The sequence below is a fragment of the Crocodylus porosus genome, unplaced genomic scaffold, assembly GCF_001723895.1.
Source record: "Crocodylus porosus isolate Cpor-Errol unplaced genomic scaffold, CroPor_comp1, whole genome shotgun sequence".
Lineage (NCBI taxonomy): Eukaryota > Metazoa > Chordata > Crocodylia > Crocodylidae > Crocodylus > Crocodylus porosus.
Window position 1 is genome coordinate 6321344 of NW_017728921.1, and position 19256 is coordinate 6340599.

The 19256-nt window shown below is 51.1% G+C and overlaps 1 protein-coding gene across 26 annotated transcripts in view; it reads right to left on the reverse strand.

Moving 5' to 3' along the window:
- The window catches only part of NCOR2 (nuclear receptor corepressor 2), a 331634-nt gene that overhangs the window by 192360 nt on the left and 120018 nt on the right, over positions 1 to 19256 (reverse strand). For all 26 annotated transcript variants that reach the window (XM_019538935.1, XM_019538934.1, XM_019538936.1 and 23 more), the window contains exon 4: positions 17400 to 17580. In XM_019538935.1, the coding sequence (XP_019394480.1) occupies positions 17400 to 17580 (181 nt within the window). The remainder of the gene's footprint in view (positions 1 to 17399; positions 17581 to 19256) is intronic.

Genomic DNA, 19256 nt, shown 5'->3' on the forward strand with positions numbered 1-19256 from the left:
TGAAAAGTTCCTAAAGTGGCATTTTCATATTTCACTCTGCAACCTCAATGATCCTATACCCTCTTACCCACACCAGTAACCATGCAGAGGGCCCTTTCCCTGTGTGCCAACATCCCAAAGTCAGCACCTACTTCTTGATTTTGCTCCAATTCAATCCTAAATGCTACATCCCTTATTTCATGTGGCCAGAGGGGCTGGTTTACAAGCCAGCCTTGTGTGGCCGTTTAAAGGAAGGCCACGACTGCTCCTTACATAACCGTAGTGTGCAGAGCATGTAGCCGCCATCATGGCAAAAGGCCGTCCCTTCTGTTCGTACCACGTAACCATATTGTTTCAGCATTTGCATGCCTGGCTTCCTCTCCTTTCACCTCCATGGCAGACACCTTTAGGCAACGAAGAGAGTTTACCGACAACTGCGAGTTTCACACGCTCCCCCCGACTCGCTCAAAAGAGCCGATGTTTGGGGTTTTCATTTCCTTGTTCGCAAACCACCCACCTGCCTACCAAAGAGCCCAGAAGGTAAGAGGGGGAGAAAAGAAAAAAAAAACACCACCACCCTAACAAAAGCCACAACTCCAGCACTCGGTTTGCTTCTCTGGCTAACAGGATGCAAGGGTTCACCTGCAAAGGGGAAACGGATGTCCATCTTTGACTGTTGGAAGGTGTTGGACTAGGTGTTTAACTGCTAGGTTTGGAGGTGCAAAAACAGACGCGGAGTGCATAAATGCTCTTTTTTAGGTTCACAAAGGCCAATGGGAACCTTTTTTAGGTTCACAAAGTGATCCATCACTCAAAGCTTCTCCCACAAACTTTCTGACCTGGTCACAAAGCAGCCGTCATGCACTGCCCCGGCCTGCCATGGTCCATCTCGGGGGGAAGAACAGCGCCAGCAAAGTGACAAAGGGTAGGTTTGTTCATCTGGGGTCTCTTAGAAAGGAATGGCCGGGGCTGAACGAGGACTCTGCCGATCAAAATTAGAGGGTGGATTGAACAAGGCAAATTTTAATGATCCAATCTGGAGTTGGGCCAGGGTGGCTGGGCTGAACACCCCACCTCCACCCAAAGTACCAGGGGATCCATGTGCTACGTCTGCAGCTCTCCAGAGGCAGATGAGGGGCAGGTCGTACATGGGAGCGGACTGAAGGACTTCAGAGGTAACCAGCAAAATCATCCTCATACTGACCCTCGCTTGCTCCACTGGAATCTTTGTGCAACTCTGAACCAGAGGGTATCACCGAGAAGGAAAACTGTTGGGCATCCAGCAATACATTACGCCTTCATCCTCCATGCCTAGCACTAGGCAGCGCCTATGGCCTTGTATCACTCGTGAAGCTCTGGGCCACCTTATTCCCAAAACGCTTCCCCCACCTGCCTGTCCTTCTGCATAAAAATCATTTGTTCTGCAATCAAGCACGTTACCGACAAAGCTATCTGCTCCCCAGCTGCCTGTAAGAAATGCCACGAGTAATTTGGAGAGAGATGAAAATTAGCATTTAGTGAGTGGTTAAGGGAAAGAAAGAAAAAAAAGCAGCCAGAAAGAGGAACGAAGAGCAGAAATCCCTTCAAAGGCCTCATCCTGCAAGAAACTGCATGACCAACAGGGCTCAAAACCATGACAGCTTTCCGGGAGCTTGTAACCCTCGGGCGGCTTTCCCTGGAATATCTGAATAGGCACAATCGGCTTCCACAGAACTGTCTGTTGGTGGCCTCTGCGGTCCCTCTTCCTCTTCCTCTTCACATTTTTCCCAGTGCCTCTTACCCCTGCAATTACTTTAAGTATATAAATAAACATTTGAAGCCTTCTTCCCACATTGAAGTCATGGGGATTCCCTGGGAAAAAGAAAGCTGATTCAGAACTTCTGGGCCCGTTCTCCTTTCCAAGAGCAGCCGGGCTCTGTGAGTCATTTGTAGCGAGACCGGACAAACCACAGGGGAACGACATGGCACCGTGCCCAGGTAGCACCCCCACCAGCATCAGAAGTAAGCAGCACCCTCACAGATGTCATTTGGAGCCCATTTATCATGATCTCTAAATACTAATTTAGAGTAAGAAAGCACCATACATTTGAGACTCTTCACGTGATCCATGAAAGCAGATGGGTCTTGGGCCCCTGGCGCATCTTCATTTGAAGGCACCAAGGGATCTCACCAATCGCGCCATCTGCCCTGCCATACATGCATGGTAGGTGGTGTGATTTTGGGATCAGATCCCAATCACATCCTTCTTATTTGCCAGTGCAGAGGCAACCTAGGATCCTGAAGCCGGGCTCCCCCTTCACCAGCAAGTTGAAAGTTGGGTGCCTTCAGCCCAGGACTCCCCAGTGTGGTCCTGTGTCCAGGGCTGACATGCAACTGCTACCAGCCCTGGGGCAGGCCCGGACATGCCGCACATTTGGTGTAAGTCACCATCCAAACCAGCCATAAAAATGTTCTACATTATACGTGGAACATTTTTATGGCTGGCTTGCCATTTCATGGCACCTTAAATTAGGTGTACATGTAGCACCCTTGCCATTTATGTCACAATTAACACATGAACTGTGGCATAAATGTGTCACGTATAGGGGCTCTCAACAAGTTTCAGTGCCAGCACAGAGGAGGTACTCACTATCCATATTCCACTATAATAGATTTGGATAGCATGAGTTAAGGTCACTAGTATCTGGGTAACCAACGTCCAAATGAAAAGGAGCCACACAGAGTGAATGTTAAGGGACAGTTTATAAAAATGATCTTGGCTCTAAAGCAGTAGTCAAAGTAATTTAGACTGATATTTCCAAAGGCAGGCCCTCTCTCTAAGTGGCTTAGAAACTTCAGTCACTTGGGAACCATAGGTGTTTGGGCATTTCATAGTTTCATGGTTTCATAGTTGGTAGTGTTGGAAGGGACCTGAAGGGTCAAGTCTGACCCCCTGCCATGGGCAGGAAAGAAAGCAAGCTGGCTTCAAACCCCGGCAAGGTGTCTATCAAGCCTCCTCTTAAAGACCCCCAGGGTAGGAGCCAGCACCACTTCTCTTGGAAGTTGGTTCCAGATCCTAGCCGCCTTGACAGTGAGGTAGCGCCTCCTGATATCTAGCCTGAATCTAATCTCTGCCAGTTTATGGCCGTTATTCCTTGTTCCTCCCAGTAGTGCTCGGGGGAACAGGGACTCTCCCAGTGCCTGCTGGTCCCCCTTGGCCAGTTTATAGACTTGGATCACCTGGGCTCATTTTCCAAGTCACATGCTTCAGTTACTGCCTACAGCAAAATCCAGTCTGAATCTTCAGCATCCTAAACCATCAAAACTAGACTTCGCGGGCCAATGTTAATCACAGCAGTCACATACCTGCAGATCCAAGACTTAATAACGCCAAAAAATGGACCCAGATATCTCCTATGTCCTAGACAGCTAGTACTCCACAAGCAAAAGAGATCTCAAACCGTGTAGTCTGCCATAAAAGGATGCACAGTACCACTTACTCTAAGGGCTCCTATACACACAAAGTTGTCCTTCTTCGAGTTTAACAGTACACCGACCTCCTGAGTGGGGATGCAGTTATACCAGGTACCTGCCCTGCACAGGGCTCTATCCACACCCCAAACTGGGACTGTGCTGATGTAAGAAAAATAAACCCCCACAAGCATGGGAGTACATACACATGCACACACTGCCCTTAGCTATATTGGTACAAAAACCCCCTGTGCATGGAGCAGACCTAAGCGACCTGAGACATTACTGTCCATCCAGGGACCAGTCCAGAGAACCACTGAATCCTCCATAATTCACTGATTCAACCGGCACTTGAATACCTACTCTTGGTTCCAACCTTTGACAGAACATCATGGTATCCCCTCCTTCGTCCCTGGCATCTACAAAGCAACGCGAAATGACTGCAAAGTGCACCGTGCCCTAAGCATGGGCCATGCCATGCCGTGCCCATGCAATAAAAGCCAGAAGGAAGAATTCTGTTGGGTTTGAAAGCTGCTAGAAGCTAAGTCTGCAGCATCACAGGCCAGAGGCACCTGCCTCAAGGCACAGGAAGCTCCAGTCCTTTTAAGAAGGATGTCAGTATATCCTTCAACAAAGCAAGCTGATAAAAAGGATGGGAAAAAGATTTCACCAGGCCCAGCTTTTAATAATCTCATTTATTTAAAAAAAAAAAAAAAAAAAAAAAAAAATCGAATGCCCTTCTCAGCCTCATGCTATCAGGGAGAGGAAATGAGATTTCTAAATGCTCCCATTCAGAGCAGGGCTGGGGGAAAGAAATCCCACTTGAGATGCACTTGAGCACATGGCTTTTGAGACAGAAATGCCTCTTCAGAAACTGCAAAATTTCCTGCCACCAGTTAGGCTAGGGAGGGAAGACACAGACCCCAAAGGCAGCGAGGTCTCAGCTGCGTCACCTCAAATGCCAGTGGAGCCGCGAGGATGCCGAGACGGGTGCGAAGAGTGGCCCTGTCAGGGCGTTAAGCAGCCCTGGCGCTCTGTGCTAACACTGGGGAGCTGGCTGGCCAGGGCGAGAAATGCTCAGGGAAGCAAAGTGAACGAACCAAGACAGCTCTATTTAAATCAGTTCTGGAAATAAAAGCTATTCCCCGAGGTTGGCGCCGTTGCTCCCCTGCTCTCTCTACTGTCCAACAGCCCCAGTTATGCTATTTATACCATGGCAGGAGTGGCTTAGGTGTGAAAGGGCTCCCCTGGGAGAAAGGATGCTCCGTGACACCGATCATTCTGATAGCGTCTGCGACTGCACCGTTAGCCATCACCACCTGGTAGTCGCACATGGCCCGAGTCGGGGGACCAGACTGATGCCCCATTTCTGGGCCCCGAGTCACTGCTATACCAAGAGCAGAACTACCACTGGATTGAACGGGCCACGGAGACCAAAAGCTCCCTTTGCGTAGCTATTCCTTTCCAAGCTAAAGCCAAGACAGGCTGCTGCCATGTAGGCTGTGCTGGTCCCCTGGGTGTCAGCAAGCGGGACAGTCATCCCAGCACCTCTCACCAGTGCTGAACTCGGTGCACATACCTGAGGAGCACTGCTTATTGCCAGCGTAACTTGGCGTGTGGGTTCAACCATGCACTGCTTTCTAATAGCTGCAGTGACGGCCAAAGCTCAGGAGAGACCTTGGCCACCTTCCCAGATGGCCTCGGGCAAAATCCCTTCCGTTCTCTCCTCTGTTGCACGCGTGTGCATGCCGCCATGCTGCATGGGGGCTCTGGGCCTCTCCGGAGTCAAAGTCGCAGGCTCCCTTGTTCCCCCACCCAGGGCAGGAGACGAAAGCCAAGAGAGAGACAGGGAGCCTGGAGGCCCCAGGGACAGCAGCAGCCAGAGCGGTGGGGTGGGGGGCGTCCTGTAAACTGCAACGTCAACCTGCAACTGTAACACAAGTCAAGTGGGTTTTTAAACCTGCCTCTGTATTTTGGAATTGCCTGTTTAAGGGAAAGCCGGCCACGTGCGATGGGATGCACCACCCTGAAACACGTGCGTGCAATATTATAGACAATGAGTTCTTTGAAACAATGGCACAACCACAGGACACGGCCACACCCGGTGCAGCTGTCTGCCTCGTTTCCACTCCTCCAAGGCATCCATCAGCAACCCTGGCAGTTGCTTTTTACCTATTACAACATATGCTACAGCTGTGGTCCCAAACACCGCAGAGCACAGTTGGTCCTGGTGCAGCACTCTGGGGCAGGAGACCCTTGGGTGGGAAGGGAACTTTAGGGTCATCTATCCAACGCTATCCCTGCCTGCATGGGGAGGGCCTGTTCCAAGGATGCTGAGGAACCTGCAAATCGGATCAGATGAGACCCAAGACAGGAGCCTTGGCCTGTGTTACTTCACCCCGCACGCAGGCCGTGTGCATTCTGCCCAGGACTACAACATGGCCCTCATAATGCAGCGTCCCCACCAGCCGCGCTCCTCGTGGCCATCAGAAGCAGTGTTTTATTGTTCCAATACTTGTGCAGACACGTGCCCGGGCATTCCTGACCGCTTGCCGTCTTCGGAGCCATTTCCTCGAAAAGCCGGCCTGCTTTCTGTCGCAGTCTCCAGGGTCCTGCATCCTGACCCCAGCGCATGGCAGCAAGGCAGGCAGCTGTGTTCAGAGTGGAAACTCCCTCGTGCCCTACGCGTCTACAGCTCTGTGTGTTTGTGCAATTCAACACACGGGACCTAACTCAACTTCTGTCGCAGTCAAAAGGGAGTTTCACCAGGAGGCCCCGATAACCCTTGCCCCCCTGTAACGCCACAAGCGCCATAGGATGCTTTCACTACATTGCTCATGAGGAAGTCACCTGGTCATCAGCTTGGATACAAACACTAGTGAAGTCTGTACACCTGGATAAACCTGTGCACAACCGGGGAACCAGGCAAAACTCCAGGGACCCACGTGGCTTGAAATAGTGGAGTACTGCTCACTTCCAAGCACCATCTCTCTGACTGCCCTGCTGATACCCCACCAAGAACCAGTCCAACCAGGAACCGGGAGCTTCTTTCAACCGAGACATGACAGAGGAACAGGAACTTTTAAATGGGCTGCATAAGGCAACGGCAGCTCCCCATTTGGAAGGGCAATCAGATCCTCTCCAATGCACCAAAAGGCTCCAGGATCTACTAAAAATCAGTTGTCGGCACCCGCTTTCAAGATGAACATGCCAACCTGGTAGACCCTCCAGGGGAACCTTTCACGCGTGCTGCTCACCACACCGGTTCCTGCTGCCGAACAGGTTTCCTCAGGATGCAGCGGGGGCACAAGCTACCTTGAGGAGCCCTCAGGAACAGCCCAGGTCCAACATCGGCACCTGTTCAGACTATTCAGACGAGAACGATGATTGCGCTGACAAACCAGAAAGCTGCCAGCTGGCCCTGGGATCAAAAGACTCTTAGAGGCAAAGGGGAAAGTGCACCTTAAACCACTAAGGACCGCCAGAGCAGGCTTGCATGCTCAATGGTCCCTCCATCTATTCTGCGGTAACAACTAAAATGCCCCCTCGCTTTCAAGCCAAAGACACTAATAGCTAAAAATTCAGATCCTTTAACAAGAATAAACTTGCAAATGGATTTGTTATTATCAGTTAGCAAAGCAGCCACTTCCCACAAAGGCTGGAATTTCCATTTGGTTTGGCAGGCACAGGGCTATGAAATGATTACAGTGTTTACTTTTCCTTTGCTAACTATAAAATCCCATTCCGCTGCCCTGCCAAGAATGACTGAAGCTAATAAAATTCAGGCATTTGGAAGAAAGCAATAATCAACCTCCCTTTTGGGGCTTTTCTGATGAAATTCCACCACTCCAATCGGAGATTATGCTGCATTCATGAACGCTGGTGATGTCTCAAAGCGCATCTGGGCCGGCTCAAATCAATATTTGGCTTGCTGGAGACTGAGAGCCATTCTTAGCGCAGCTGCTGAAGACAGGATCATTGAATTGCATGGTTACAAGGCACCTTTGAAAATGCAGCTTACAAGAGTGTTAGACAGTGTATTTTCACATGCCATACACCATGGAACATAGGAAGTAAGAAACTGAGAAACCACTGTCTTCATGCATACATACACTGGACATATATACCAGCCCAGTTCCATAGCATGTACATATATTTATGCCTACAAGCGTGCATATTCTTTATTGCAGCTTTCCAACTGTTTAACGTGACTGTAAGTGTGCATGTGTATTCACACACATGCAACCATATGCACATAGACACAACTGTAAGCTGCATTTTTAATGACTGAAACCCCACACCAATGAATAGCATCTGCTAAAATGCTGCCCTCTATTTATTGGTAAGTGGTATCTGATTGACTGGGTGTGAGGGTGTGCATGACTCACCAACACACACAGGCAATGATATGCTCGTGGACACTACTGTAATCTGTATTTTTAATGACTGAAACCCTGCAGCAATGAATAGCGTGCCTAAAATGTTGCTCTGTATTGATTCGTAAGTAGTATCTGATTGAGTGAGTGTGAAAGTGTGTATGATTGTCACGCTCTCACTCACTCACTCTCTGAAATGAAAGCCATCCATCCCTCCCTTCCTGTGCCCTGTTCTGTCAGTGAGCCATGCACCCAGTACAGAAAGAGTATGATTGCTGCTATGCAACAGCCCTTTTTCAAGGATCCCGAAGTGGCTGCATCCATCTCGGAGACACCCGCAGCAGAGCCCATCAAAGCTCAGTGTCAGCGAAGGGCCTAGGGAAGAAAGAACAGCCTGTCAGGGCACCAACTGCTGCAGGCGCAGAGCCCTCTAGGCCAGAGCAGAGACAAGCTGAGCACCCAATTGCTGCGCTGTCAGGTTCGCGATACACAACCCAAGAACCACCCTGTGCCATCTCGTAGCGCCAAGACCAGATGCAGAAGGAGGAGCCTTCCTTTAGTGCACAGCTGTCGGCCTGCCACGCTCTTCTGATGCGGGGGTTTGTTTGATGCTCATGCCCCAGTGGGAGATAAATGGGGCACTGAGGTGCAGCCCCAGCAGGCAGGAGAAGGATCCCCATCCTGAGGGCTTGCTGCAGAAGGGTCAGGAGCAAGTCTTGCACTCGGGCCAGCCGCAGGTTTGAGCACATTCATCATTTGGCAACTCTGTGTTCTCCTTTTCCAAAAAAGGCTGCTCTTCCATCGTTTGGAAAGCTCCACAAACACAAGCGATGGCTGCTCCTGTTCCATGGGTGGTCCGCGACAGCAAACGCAGCATGGGCTGAACACACACGAGTGCGGCACCTGGAAATGAAAGTGCTTGGCACAGGCCCGCTGCACTGCAGAGCTCTGCAAAGGCCTGGCAGAGTACTGAGGGGCCTAATTCTGACCTCAGTTGGCATCAGGGTAAATTAGATGCTAGAGGAGCTCACTGGAGCAGAAGTGGACAAGCTGGGTCAGAGCTTGAACCCGAGGGAGGAGCGGTGGTGTTCTCTGCCCTCTCCTGGAAAACTAAAAGGTGCTAAGAACTCAAGCATGAGCTTCAGAGTGTGCCCGAGCGAGCAAAAAGGTCAGCAGCCTGTCCTCAAGCGACCCTCCCTGCTCCTATCATATGCAGCCAGTGGTCCGGCTGCACAGAAGGGGCCGTTGGCTTGTGGTTTCCCCCTTCCTGCACTTCTCCCTGTGCAAAGCACTGGCTTGCAGAACAAACCAAGAAACCCGGATTATCGCTCTCTAGCTAACACGTGCCTGAATCACTTCCAGGTGAAAAGAGGAGGTCTGGGTCCAAAAAGAAAGACATTTTCAGAGTATTATTCCAACCGGGCCTCTGGAACAGGCAGCCTCTCTTCTGCTATTGCTGCTTCGAGCGTGGTTAAGGGACAAACCCCTCTGACGTGCCAGGAGCTGAAGTCACTAAGACCTTGCAGGGGATGTTGCAGTATTCTGCTACGTATTCCAGCTCCCCTCCAAAAGGCGCAGAAAGCAGCGGCCCTCCATTGCCAAATCCCCTCGCTGAGAGTTAGACTGAAGCCAACAGCCCTGATGGCTGCAGCATCTACTCTGCCATTTCCAGCCCGTCTCTGTGACAGAAGGAGCACTCGCTTGCACCAGGGAAGCAAGTAAAATTCATCCAGCCTGGCTCAGCCCATGCCATGCCGCTTCTTTTCGTGACGTGCACAAACGTGACACACTCGTGGGTATGGATTTAGTGACGTTACTATGGGGAATCATTGTTTTCTGGAGCACCCGCAGCATGTGAGGGGCTGTACAGAGGTATGGCATGGCCCCGCCTAAGCCCAAAGGCCTTATGTTCCTCAACAAGATAGAAACGATAGATGTGGGGGAAGAGGAGGAACAGGGAACCCCAAACAAACATGTCCAGGAGATGGCCATCGATATAGGTACAGCTATGGTGTCTTTGATGATCGTGGGACTGGTACTCAGAAACAAGCCTGGCTCGCTGGCTCCTACCCCACCCAGGGCAGCTCTGGGATCTGTCTCGAGAGCTGTCCTGGATATACCCTGCACCATGCCAGGGGAAAGCAAAGGACATCATTCAGCACATGGAGCGTGAACAGTGGGAACTTGTTCCTCAGCAGAGGTGCCAGGATTGCCAGGGTGGCAGCCTGCACATACCCTACCCCAAAACGTGCAGGGAAGAGGACTCCCCATCACCTTGCATTGCTTCACCGTCTCCCCTGACTGCACACCCCTGTAGCAGCCACTTCCCCCTCCACTGAGCATAGCAGCCCCCAGGGATGAACTGCTGCACTGCTCCACATTTAACAACGCAGAGAAACCCAAGAAATTGGTATGAGTCTTTGTGGGAGGGGAGATAGATGGTCATTACCTTTGATGTCATTCATCTAGGACAGAAGGGCCAACTTCCCTTTTCTCGCAAGACGATGCCACGTGTGGTGTCTGGCTGTTATCTACCGCAACCACCTGATCCCCACGGCCAAAGCCCCATTGCGCCACGCTGGGTCCACTGATTCACTGGGAACAACACTGCACCACTAGCACCCCTTCCTGGCTGTCCCCCAAATGTTTCTCACCCAAGCCACGGTGCTTAATGGTATTTTCAGAGATTACTGCCTGGCGTGATATGACACGCAAAGTTGTGACGCTTCCTTTCAGAAGCAGAAAACCTAGTGATCAGCCTTCCAACTACTGGGCCACCACGTATGAAGTGAAGGGATCTGCGTCCACCCCAAGCAGATTAGGTGAGATGTCACACTATACAAACCCTGTAATATTGATTGAATGCAAGGGAAAGGTCCAATTACATAAATGACAGAGCTGGCTCCCTAGAAGCAGTCGGCCTTAACACCCAGTCCTTTTCCACCGTTACGGTTTGAAAGGTAATTTAAATGGTTGTTTTCAGCGTCAATCATCCCCAAATGAGCAGAAGGAAAAGGAGAAACCAAAACTCTGCACTGGAGCTTGCACCGTGCCAGCAATCCTGGACCTCGGGCAGCAGGGCTCACGGTGATCTTGACAGGGCTGTCTTCTGGATGACAACTTAAACTGAAGGCAAGTGCTTTGTAGCCGGGGGACAACCCTCAAGCACTGCTCATCCTGCTGGGGGGGCGAGCCCCAGAGCTGTCCGACACGTCTGCTCTGCGCCTCCGGAGCATGGCCCGGATCACTGTTGCCCCAGCCCAGGAAGGAGTCGCAGCCATGCCCAAGCCGTGGTTTTGTTCTTCTACCGCAAAAACATAGGCAGAGCATCAAGGCAATCTGAGGCGGTCCAGTTCTGCTGATCGTGGGCCACCGCTCTGTGAGCTTCTGCCCTTTCACCTTCTCTCTTGCAAGGCCTGCTGCCAGATTCACTCTTCCTCCCACCCACGAAACTGCCTTTCCCAGGGATCACCTGAGCGAGGCCCCACTTGGGTCCGGACACCTGAACAGGGCAGAGCAGCTCAGGCCCTGAACGGGAGAGGCTGCCCAGATAGAGACTCCCTGTCCCAACTCATTGCATGGCACGTGTTGCTGACAAGCTCCCACATTTGCCCAGGGATGCCTGTTTTGCAGCCGGGGCTGCAATCTTTCCTGGATACGCCCTTTAAAATACCAGGTGTTTACACGCATGTAGCCAGACATGCACACATGCACACCCAAGCATGCACACACATGTGCGTAGGATGTGGCCAAGATCTCTGGACCAAAACACGTGTTTGGAAGACAGTAAAAGTTAATCCTCAGAGAGAAAGGGGAGAGAGACCGGAAAAGCCATCCAGAAGCATTTGCTGTATGACAACACAAGCAATCCAAACATTTCAGCTGTTAAATATGCCTGGAATGACAGAGAAAGCCAACAAGTTATTCATCTTCCCAGAAATAGTTTTGAATCATCTCCTTCCTAATCCCAAACTCTCTCCTCGCCCCCGCCCTAACTAACAAACCATTTTCAGAAGCAGGTTTTTACTCAAACAGCCCAAGGCAGATGGAAGGACGCGAGCAGATTGCAGCCCCCCCCGCCTACACCTGCTGAACTCCGGGTCCAGATACCGCTCTTTGCTGTCGAGTGGCCAACTACACCGAGAGCCTGTCAAGTATTAACCATCAAGGAAACAGTGCGTCATTTCTTAGAGCGTGTCCTCAGGGCGAGGGAGGCGGAGAAGGAACTGGGGCCATTGACCTTTTTTTCCTGGCGTCCTGAACCGGAGGCATCCTCTGTTATGCTTACTGCATTTCGGTATGTGGAGCTCCCTTTCTCAAGCAGTGCCGAGGCCAGGGATGTGACATCCTGGGACTGGACCAAAGATAGGGCGGCACATGAACCGAGCCAGCTCCGAGTGCTGAAATCCTTTTCCCTATTGCCTGGGCCGAGTCGTTGGCCTTTCGCGGTACCCCCGTCACACAGCTGCAAGCATTTTTGGTCCCATGTCCCCTTTTGCAGCTGGTTATACTGCCGTGTTCCCGTACGCTTCCATGGTATGGATAATAAAAGAGGTAGCACTTCCTACCGCAGTACCGGTAACCTCTGCACCAACCCAAGAGACAGGGAAGAAATGGAGAACGGCTGTACACGTTCTCCTCTGCTGGCGTGTCTTCGCTCTTGCCTCCTGCTTTCCCAGCCCCCCCACAAGCTCGCCACATCCCAGATACGCAGGTCACCCCATTTGAGACTCACTGCCTCACCGCAGTGGCACAGTCCTGCCCTTGCAAAAAGACGGCAGCTCCTGAACCATGCACGGCAGCACCTGTCGCTCCCCAGAGTGTTTTTGCAGGTCTTCCTTGCACGCATCGCCCCAGCTTATTTGCCAACTCTGACAGGACCGCACCTGCAGCCCTTCCTCTGAAGGAGAGGCAAGCGTGCAGAAGGCACCCAATTATACTGTCATCCCATCCTCCCCGACCAGAGGAAACAGCTTCATTAAAACCCCCAACTGCAAAGCTCCAGGCTGCCTAAATAAAATGCATAAGAGAAAGATCAGTGGTGGTAAGGAGCAGGGTTTTGACTCTGGACAAATCACCGGCCCTGCGGCTCCGAGCGGGCCTTTGCTCTGGTGACGCTTGCTCTTATTGGCTTTGCTTAATGACCCAGACATTTTGCCCTCTGGTTCCAGGGCAATCAATCAGCAGAGGACACTTCACGGGAAGGCGGCTGCCTTATGATCCCGGCTTTATTGGGGCTGTCCCGCACCCTGGATGCCTCGCCGATGCACTGAGGTCACCGGGACATCGCCTCCTTTTTCCTCCCGATCTCGGCTGCAGGCTGTGGTGCACGGCGAGCCGATGAATGCTGCGCTCCTCCGCATCCTGTCTGAGCGCTGCAGCCTCCGGAGTTCAAAGCGCTGCTGCCTCCCCACCCCACTTGGAGCTGGATTACTCAATTAGAGATTATGCTTTTGCCAGTCACCTCCTAGCCAACTGGGACCACGGCCAAGGTCAACACAAGTTCCAGCCAGTTTCATTAATAATGGCGAGTCCAGCCCACTGGAAACTCTGAGAGGTTAATCCCAGCAACAGATGAACATTCCCATTACAAAGCCATGCCGAAAACCACAGAGCAGAAGCATTAGTGATAATTTACCACCCGATCCCTCCAAGTAGCTGCGCTTGCAAGTGCAGGGAACCATCCAGGCCTGCCCTGCTTATCCCCTCTGCAAGGCAAGCCTCAACCAGTGCTCCCAAAATTATCCTCGCCCAAATCCTTGGCCAGCACCCTAGCATGGGTGTGAGGTCACTGGGTTTAAGGTCTGAACTGACAGCTGGGCCTGTGGGAGTTGCTAACCTTGCATTTATCCACCCAGCGCTTTTCTAACCCAACAGCTGCCTTTCAAAGAGGAAGGGAAAGATTTGCCGGGGGGAAGCCTGCCTCGGAGGGGCACTGCCAAGGCACTGGGCAACGGAGGAAAAACGAATAGGAAAAAAAAAAGCAAAAGCAAAATCCAGGAAACAGGACTCCTGAATGCCTTAAAGCAGCCGCTTTCAACCCGCAGTCTGCAAACCCCTGGGGGGCAGCAAGCTCTCTCTAAGGGGTCCGCAAAAGATAAGTATGATTGATCAAAAGTATGGGAATACCCACATTAACAATTCAAAGGGGTCCTCATCTCCATCTGGAGTTTCCAAAGGGGTCCACAAATGAACAAAGGTCGAAAACCCCTGCCTCCAAGTTACCTTTAATGCCCTGCAGAGCAGCAGTGAAGGCGACCAGATAATCGGCTATTAGAAACCCTTTCCACTATAAACCCCATTTTCCAGGAGTTCATTGTTCAGCACAAAACTTGACAAATAAGTTGGTCACCTCAATACATCCTTAACAAAATTTCCTCTGATGCATCCACTGGTTTTAAGGGAAGCTTTTTAAACTTGCATTCACACTCATGCGTGCACACATGCATGTACGCGCACACACAAACAAACAACCGGGGGGGGGGGGCCTGAACGCTTTAGTTCTTCCATACGCATTTCTTAGCTCCAGTGCAAGCTCTAGCAATGTTCCCTCTTCTCCTAGTCCCAGTCTCGTACATCACGCCCATGTGAAGACAGATGGTAAAAACTCGCTGAGAGTCCAAGAGTAGCTAGCTTTTATAGAGCATTCTTCCATCAGTAGACTCCCAAGAAGAGAGGGGGCATCATCTCCTCTTCTGAGATGAGAAAATTGAGGCACAGAGAGGTGACATGACTTGTTCAAGGATGCTTGGGAAGCCAGTGGCCAAGATGGGAATAGACCGGTCTTGCAAGTCCCAGTTGTGTGCTGTAACCACTAAATCGTGCAACTAAGTTATGCTAGCAGATGAGCTGTAAACTCCTCGTGAAGACAATGCAAGTGGCAACCTTAGTGTGATATAGCCCGTCCAGGTAAACCCCAACAACCTCTGAAACAATCTTAACAGGGACCAGTGCATTTTTACAGCGATGATACCTAGCACCTGGAGCATTTTTCACTCACAGGCCCCCAGCACTTGACAAACAAGGTCAGGATCATTATCCCACCTTTACAGGTGGAGGACTGAAGAACAGAGAGAGACTGACTAAGCCCAGGTCACCCCGAGTCAGCACCAAAACCAAGAACAGACTTCGTGTCTCGAGTCCAAGGCCAGTGCTCCAGCCACAAAGCAATGCTACACGTGCATACCCAGAGAGGCAGATGTAGCAGTGCATATAAAAGTTCTCCTCTGCTCAGATCAATGCAAAGTCTTCCTTCTGCACAGCTGGCAAATGCACAACACTGGAGACTTCTGGCTTCTGACATGAAACACAGAGGGAAGAAAGTCGCTAAAGATAAGCCTGAAAGAACTGAGGGGTATGAGGAAGAGGTGCAAAAACTAACGCGTCGCTAAAAGAGCAGCGTGACAGTCAGGGCCAAGTGCCTGCAAGGATAGTGCTAACTGGGAACTAGAGACCAGAGAAGGGCAGAGGCACGAGGTGCTGTTTCACAAGGTTATGCCTCTCTGCGGGAAAGCTGACAGGCTCCCAAGGGGATGACACTCCTGGCTGCTCGCAAGGAAGTCACTGGCAGCTCAGGGAGAGAAGACTCACGGGGCAGTCGTGGAAAGGTACTCGTGTCACACCTGGGGGCACAGAGCCGGTACACTCCCGCCGTTTTGCTTCAGAGCAAGTGTCGGTGTGATATTCCCCAAGAGCAAAGAAATCCTGCCAAACACTTCTGCGTTAGAATGGGATCGGGAGATCCCTGCTGAAAGGTAAAGCAGCATATCTTCGGGGAGCAAAACATCTAGCACATCCTTGGAAGTCATCTACAATGTCCCTGAAGCCCTCCTCTCCCATCCACTTCAACAGGAACGAGGATCGTCTGCCCTTGGCCACAAGGGGCTAACAGCCAGCACTAGCTCCACTTCTTGAGCACCCCAGAAAGGACATTTTCCTAGAAGACATCAAGCTGCCCTAATGTTGCTTCTGGTTTAAGACACCAGCTCTCTTCCTCTGTCCAGACCCCAACACTTCAAACAGCTGCAGGCACACTGTGATCCGCAACACAAACACTTTTAAAAGCGTGCAATTTTGTAGGACGTGTCACAGACCAGGAGGCAAGAGCTCTGCCCAGATTCCAGATTTTGCTCATTATTAGAAACCAGCAGCTGGGAGGGTACATGGTTTTCTGGTGAGACACAGACCAAAAATGTTGGCTGAGGTTATGTGGAGAAAGAAAACATTGTCCAAGAAATGGGCAGAAGCTTGGAAAGAGGGCTCCCTCCTTTGCAGCTCATTACCACGGGGTTTATGTCTCTCGTCACCCACCGTGAGATGCCTCACCCAGCAGCCAACAGAACATATTCTTCTTCACTGAACAGCTGCTTCCAAGCACGGCTCCATCCCAACAGTGCTGAAAGAAAAGCGTGGGTGGCAATGCTATCGCCTGGTCACGGCTGCTTTGTGGAGCAGCAAACGAGCAGGGTTGGTGCACGCAAAAGGCCAAGGTGCCCAGATCTCATGTCAAGGAAAAATTCTGTCAAAGAGCAGAGGGGACAGGTCTGTGTTGTGCCAAGAGTCACAACCCCATCATGCGGGGCTGGAATTAAGGTTGTACTGCTCTATTCCTTCCCAGTCAGTTGCATTGCTCATGCAAGGACCTGGACCCTCAGAAAATCTCCCACCCCAGGTATCAGCCTTCATTAGGGAATCTGGTCTCTTCACGGTGGGATGTCAGCCTGAGCACCTCTTTTCCCCCCTAGCTTTGCACCCCACGAGTCAAACATCTCCTCACTCAGGCCAACTTGACAGGACTCCCTTTGAAGCCCACCAATGCCACTCCAATTAGGAGGATTGTGATAACTCAGCCTTGCTGAGCAAGAGGACACCCAAGTCTCATTTCTTTTACAGGCAACGTAGACTCAGCAACCCATCCTGCATGCAGCCGTACCCATCTCCCAGGGGCTTGCAAGAGTGCTGGGTGGAACGCAGAACAGATGCAAATAAATATGGGCTGGCTGAATCGGGGGATTTTTTTTTAGATCGTATTTATTTCATCAGAAGACATGGCAGTTTCCAAGTTACTCTGCTGGAGGAGGGTTAAGAGGAGGCAGGCTTTGCTGCGTCAGACCAGAAAGAGCAGCTCTCTCTGCTGTTCAATGCATGAACTTACTCACCTTGGTCAAGATGAGTTGGAAATGTTCAAAGAAGGGGAAATGCAACTGTACTGAGGGCAATAAGCCTGCTGATGGACCAACACACGCTTCGAAGAAACAGCTGGGAGCAAATTAAAAATGCAGCAAAATAAAAGGCAAGCGGTACCTCGTTCAGAGGTGTGCGACTTCCCCGTTCCAGCTGACAGCATTGGGAACGCCACTTGGCTTTAGTCACGAATGTCTGGTAGCCCAGCGAGTGCATACTTGTTACACTAGAAAACCTCTCCTTACAACAGCTTAGCCAGATCGCTGCCACGCTGACTAGGATCTGGCAGAGTTAAAGACCTCTACGTGCCCCACAGACATCCCACAGAAGGTATACAGTGCAAGCGCTCCACCTAGCACACACTCAGCACCTGGGTACCATCCTAAGGATGCAGGCGGCTCTTCCCTTTACCTTTGAGAGATCCTCTGTCCCTCCTTGTTGGTTTTGGTTGAGGAGAGGCGAGTGCCGCATCAGTGGGTCTTGCAGCAAGTCTAGTCGTGGTCTTTTTGTTTCAATGTACTCTATATCTGACTGCTTGCTTAGGTCAGAGAGGTAGGAATGGGCCTCCGTCCGCAGGTGCAATTCCTGAGACCTGGGGAGAAAGAAAGAGAGGCAGTTTTAGAGCCGAAAGCAGTCATGCTGGAAAACAAAAGGCTCCCGGCACTTCTAAAAACTGAAAAAGGCTAAAGCGGTAGAAACCACTGGGGGAAGGCACAGTCCTTGATACGATCTAAGTTCATATCGTCCTCATGAGTCATAAGACAACCTCACACCCTTCACACAGGTAACGAGCCACGTCTCTCAGCAGGTCAACTGAAACACGTACTTTCGGGTGCATTCAAGAGTTGCAGCGCCCAGCACAGACTAAGGCCGCCCAGGCCGTTTCTGCTCAGAAGTAAAACGTAATGCTACCAAAGCAGGCTTTTGTGAAAGGAGGCTGAAATGGTAGGAATCAAGGACGCAGAGTCCCGGGGCCAGGAACTGTGCGGCACAGACAAGCGACAGCATAATATTGCGGCATGCATAATTGTGGTTAAAAGCTTTCCTTGTACCAGCGAGGAAAACTCCAGATATTGGCACCAACGTTGCGTGCTCGCTGAACTGAACGGCCTGAGCAGGCCCTGGGTCTTACAGAGATGAAGTACAGGCCCTGCTCGTTAACCAGCAGCAAATCCACGGGCTTAAGTGCAGCGAGTTCATCTCCCAGCTCAGGAAACGCTATCTTGCATAACACCCTGCATCAAAATCAGCCGGTTTTGCAGATGGCCTCGATTGGCCATCTGCAAAATGAGCACATCGACACTTCCCTACCTCGCTGGAATCTGTGTGAACGCGCACAAGGGCCTCCGCCATAGGGACGAGGAAGCACGCAGACAGCGGTCATCGGCCCCTGGCTGTGGCTTAATGTTGAGTAACGCTGCAGACATGGGGAACATCCCTTCTTCCCTGCAGCCTTTACGTGGGAACAGCCGTGCTATTCAAGTGGCATCCTTAACAGCAGCCGCCGGCGCCTCCGCTATCCAGTGTGCCGGGGTCACAAATGACCAGCCAGCCAAGTTCAAATAGCTCTATTTCTATTTACCATGCTTGATTTATTAATTAAAAACTACCTTAGGCACTCTCTCACATGTGGAAAAAAAAAGCAGCATATTCCACTGTTGCCACAGAATTTTTTTAGATGTACTTTTTCGTCTTTCTTTTTTCCTTAACAAATTTCAAAGCATTTTCCCAGCTTCCCCGCCCCCTCCCAATCAAAACTCTCCAGCAGAAATTGCAAAGGGATGTTACAAAAACAATCTTGTGTCCAGGGATTGGCTTTGCAACAGGAGCAGAGAATGGGGACATGATATTTTTAACGTGTCAGAGAGACGTGCAGTTTTATCACAAAATTGACAGACCCAGGGCTTGGGAAATGCCTTTTTCTAACACGATAGCTCAAGACATGAAGCCACTGAACAGGCACTGAGGCAGCGGGCAGCAGAGGTGGTGGGAGAGCCTGGAGCACACATGGCATGGCCCCAGGTACGAGCGGGCTAGACCCCCGCACGGCAGCCGTGCACACAAATATAATCTACCCTATCTGCATTGGTCTTTGCTATCCCCTCACCGAAGTCCACTGAAGTCAACGTAGGTCTTTCCAATGACTTTCGACCAGGCTGAGAGAGATTAGAGAGGAGGTGTCGCAAAAACAGACCCATGCAGGCAACGTGATCTTTAAGTGTCGGTCTGCTCTGAAAATTAGCGCACACAGGTTTCTAAGCTAGACAC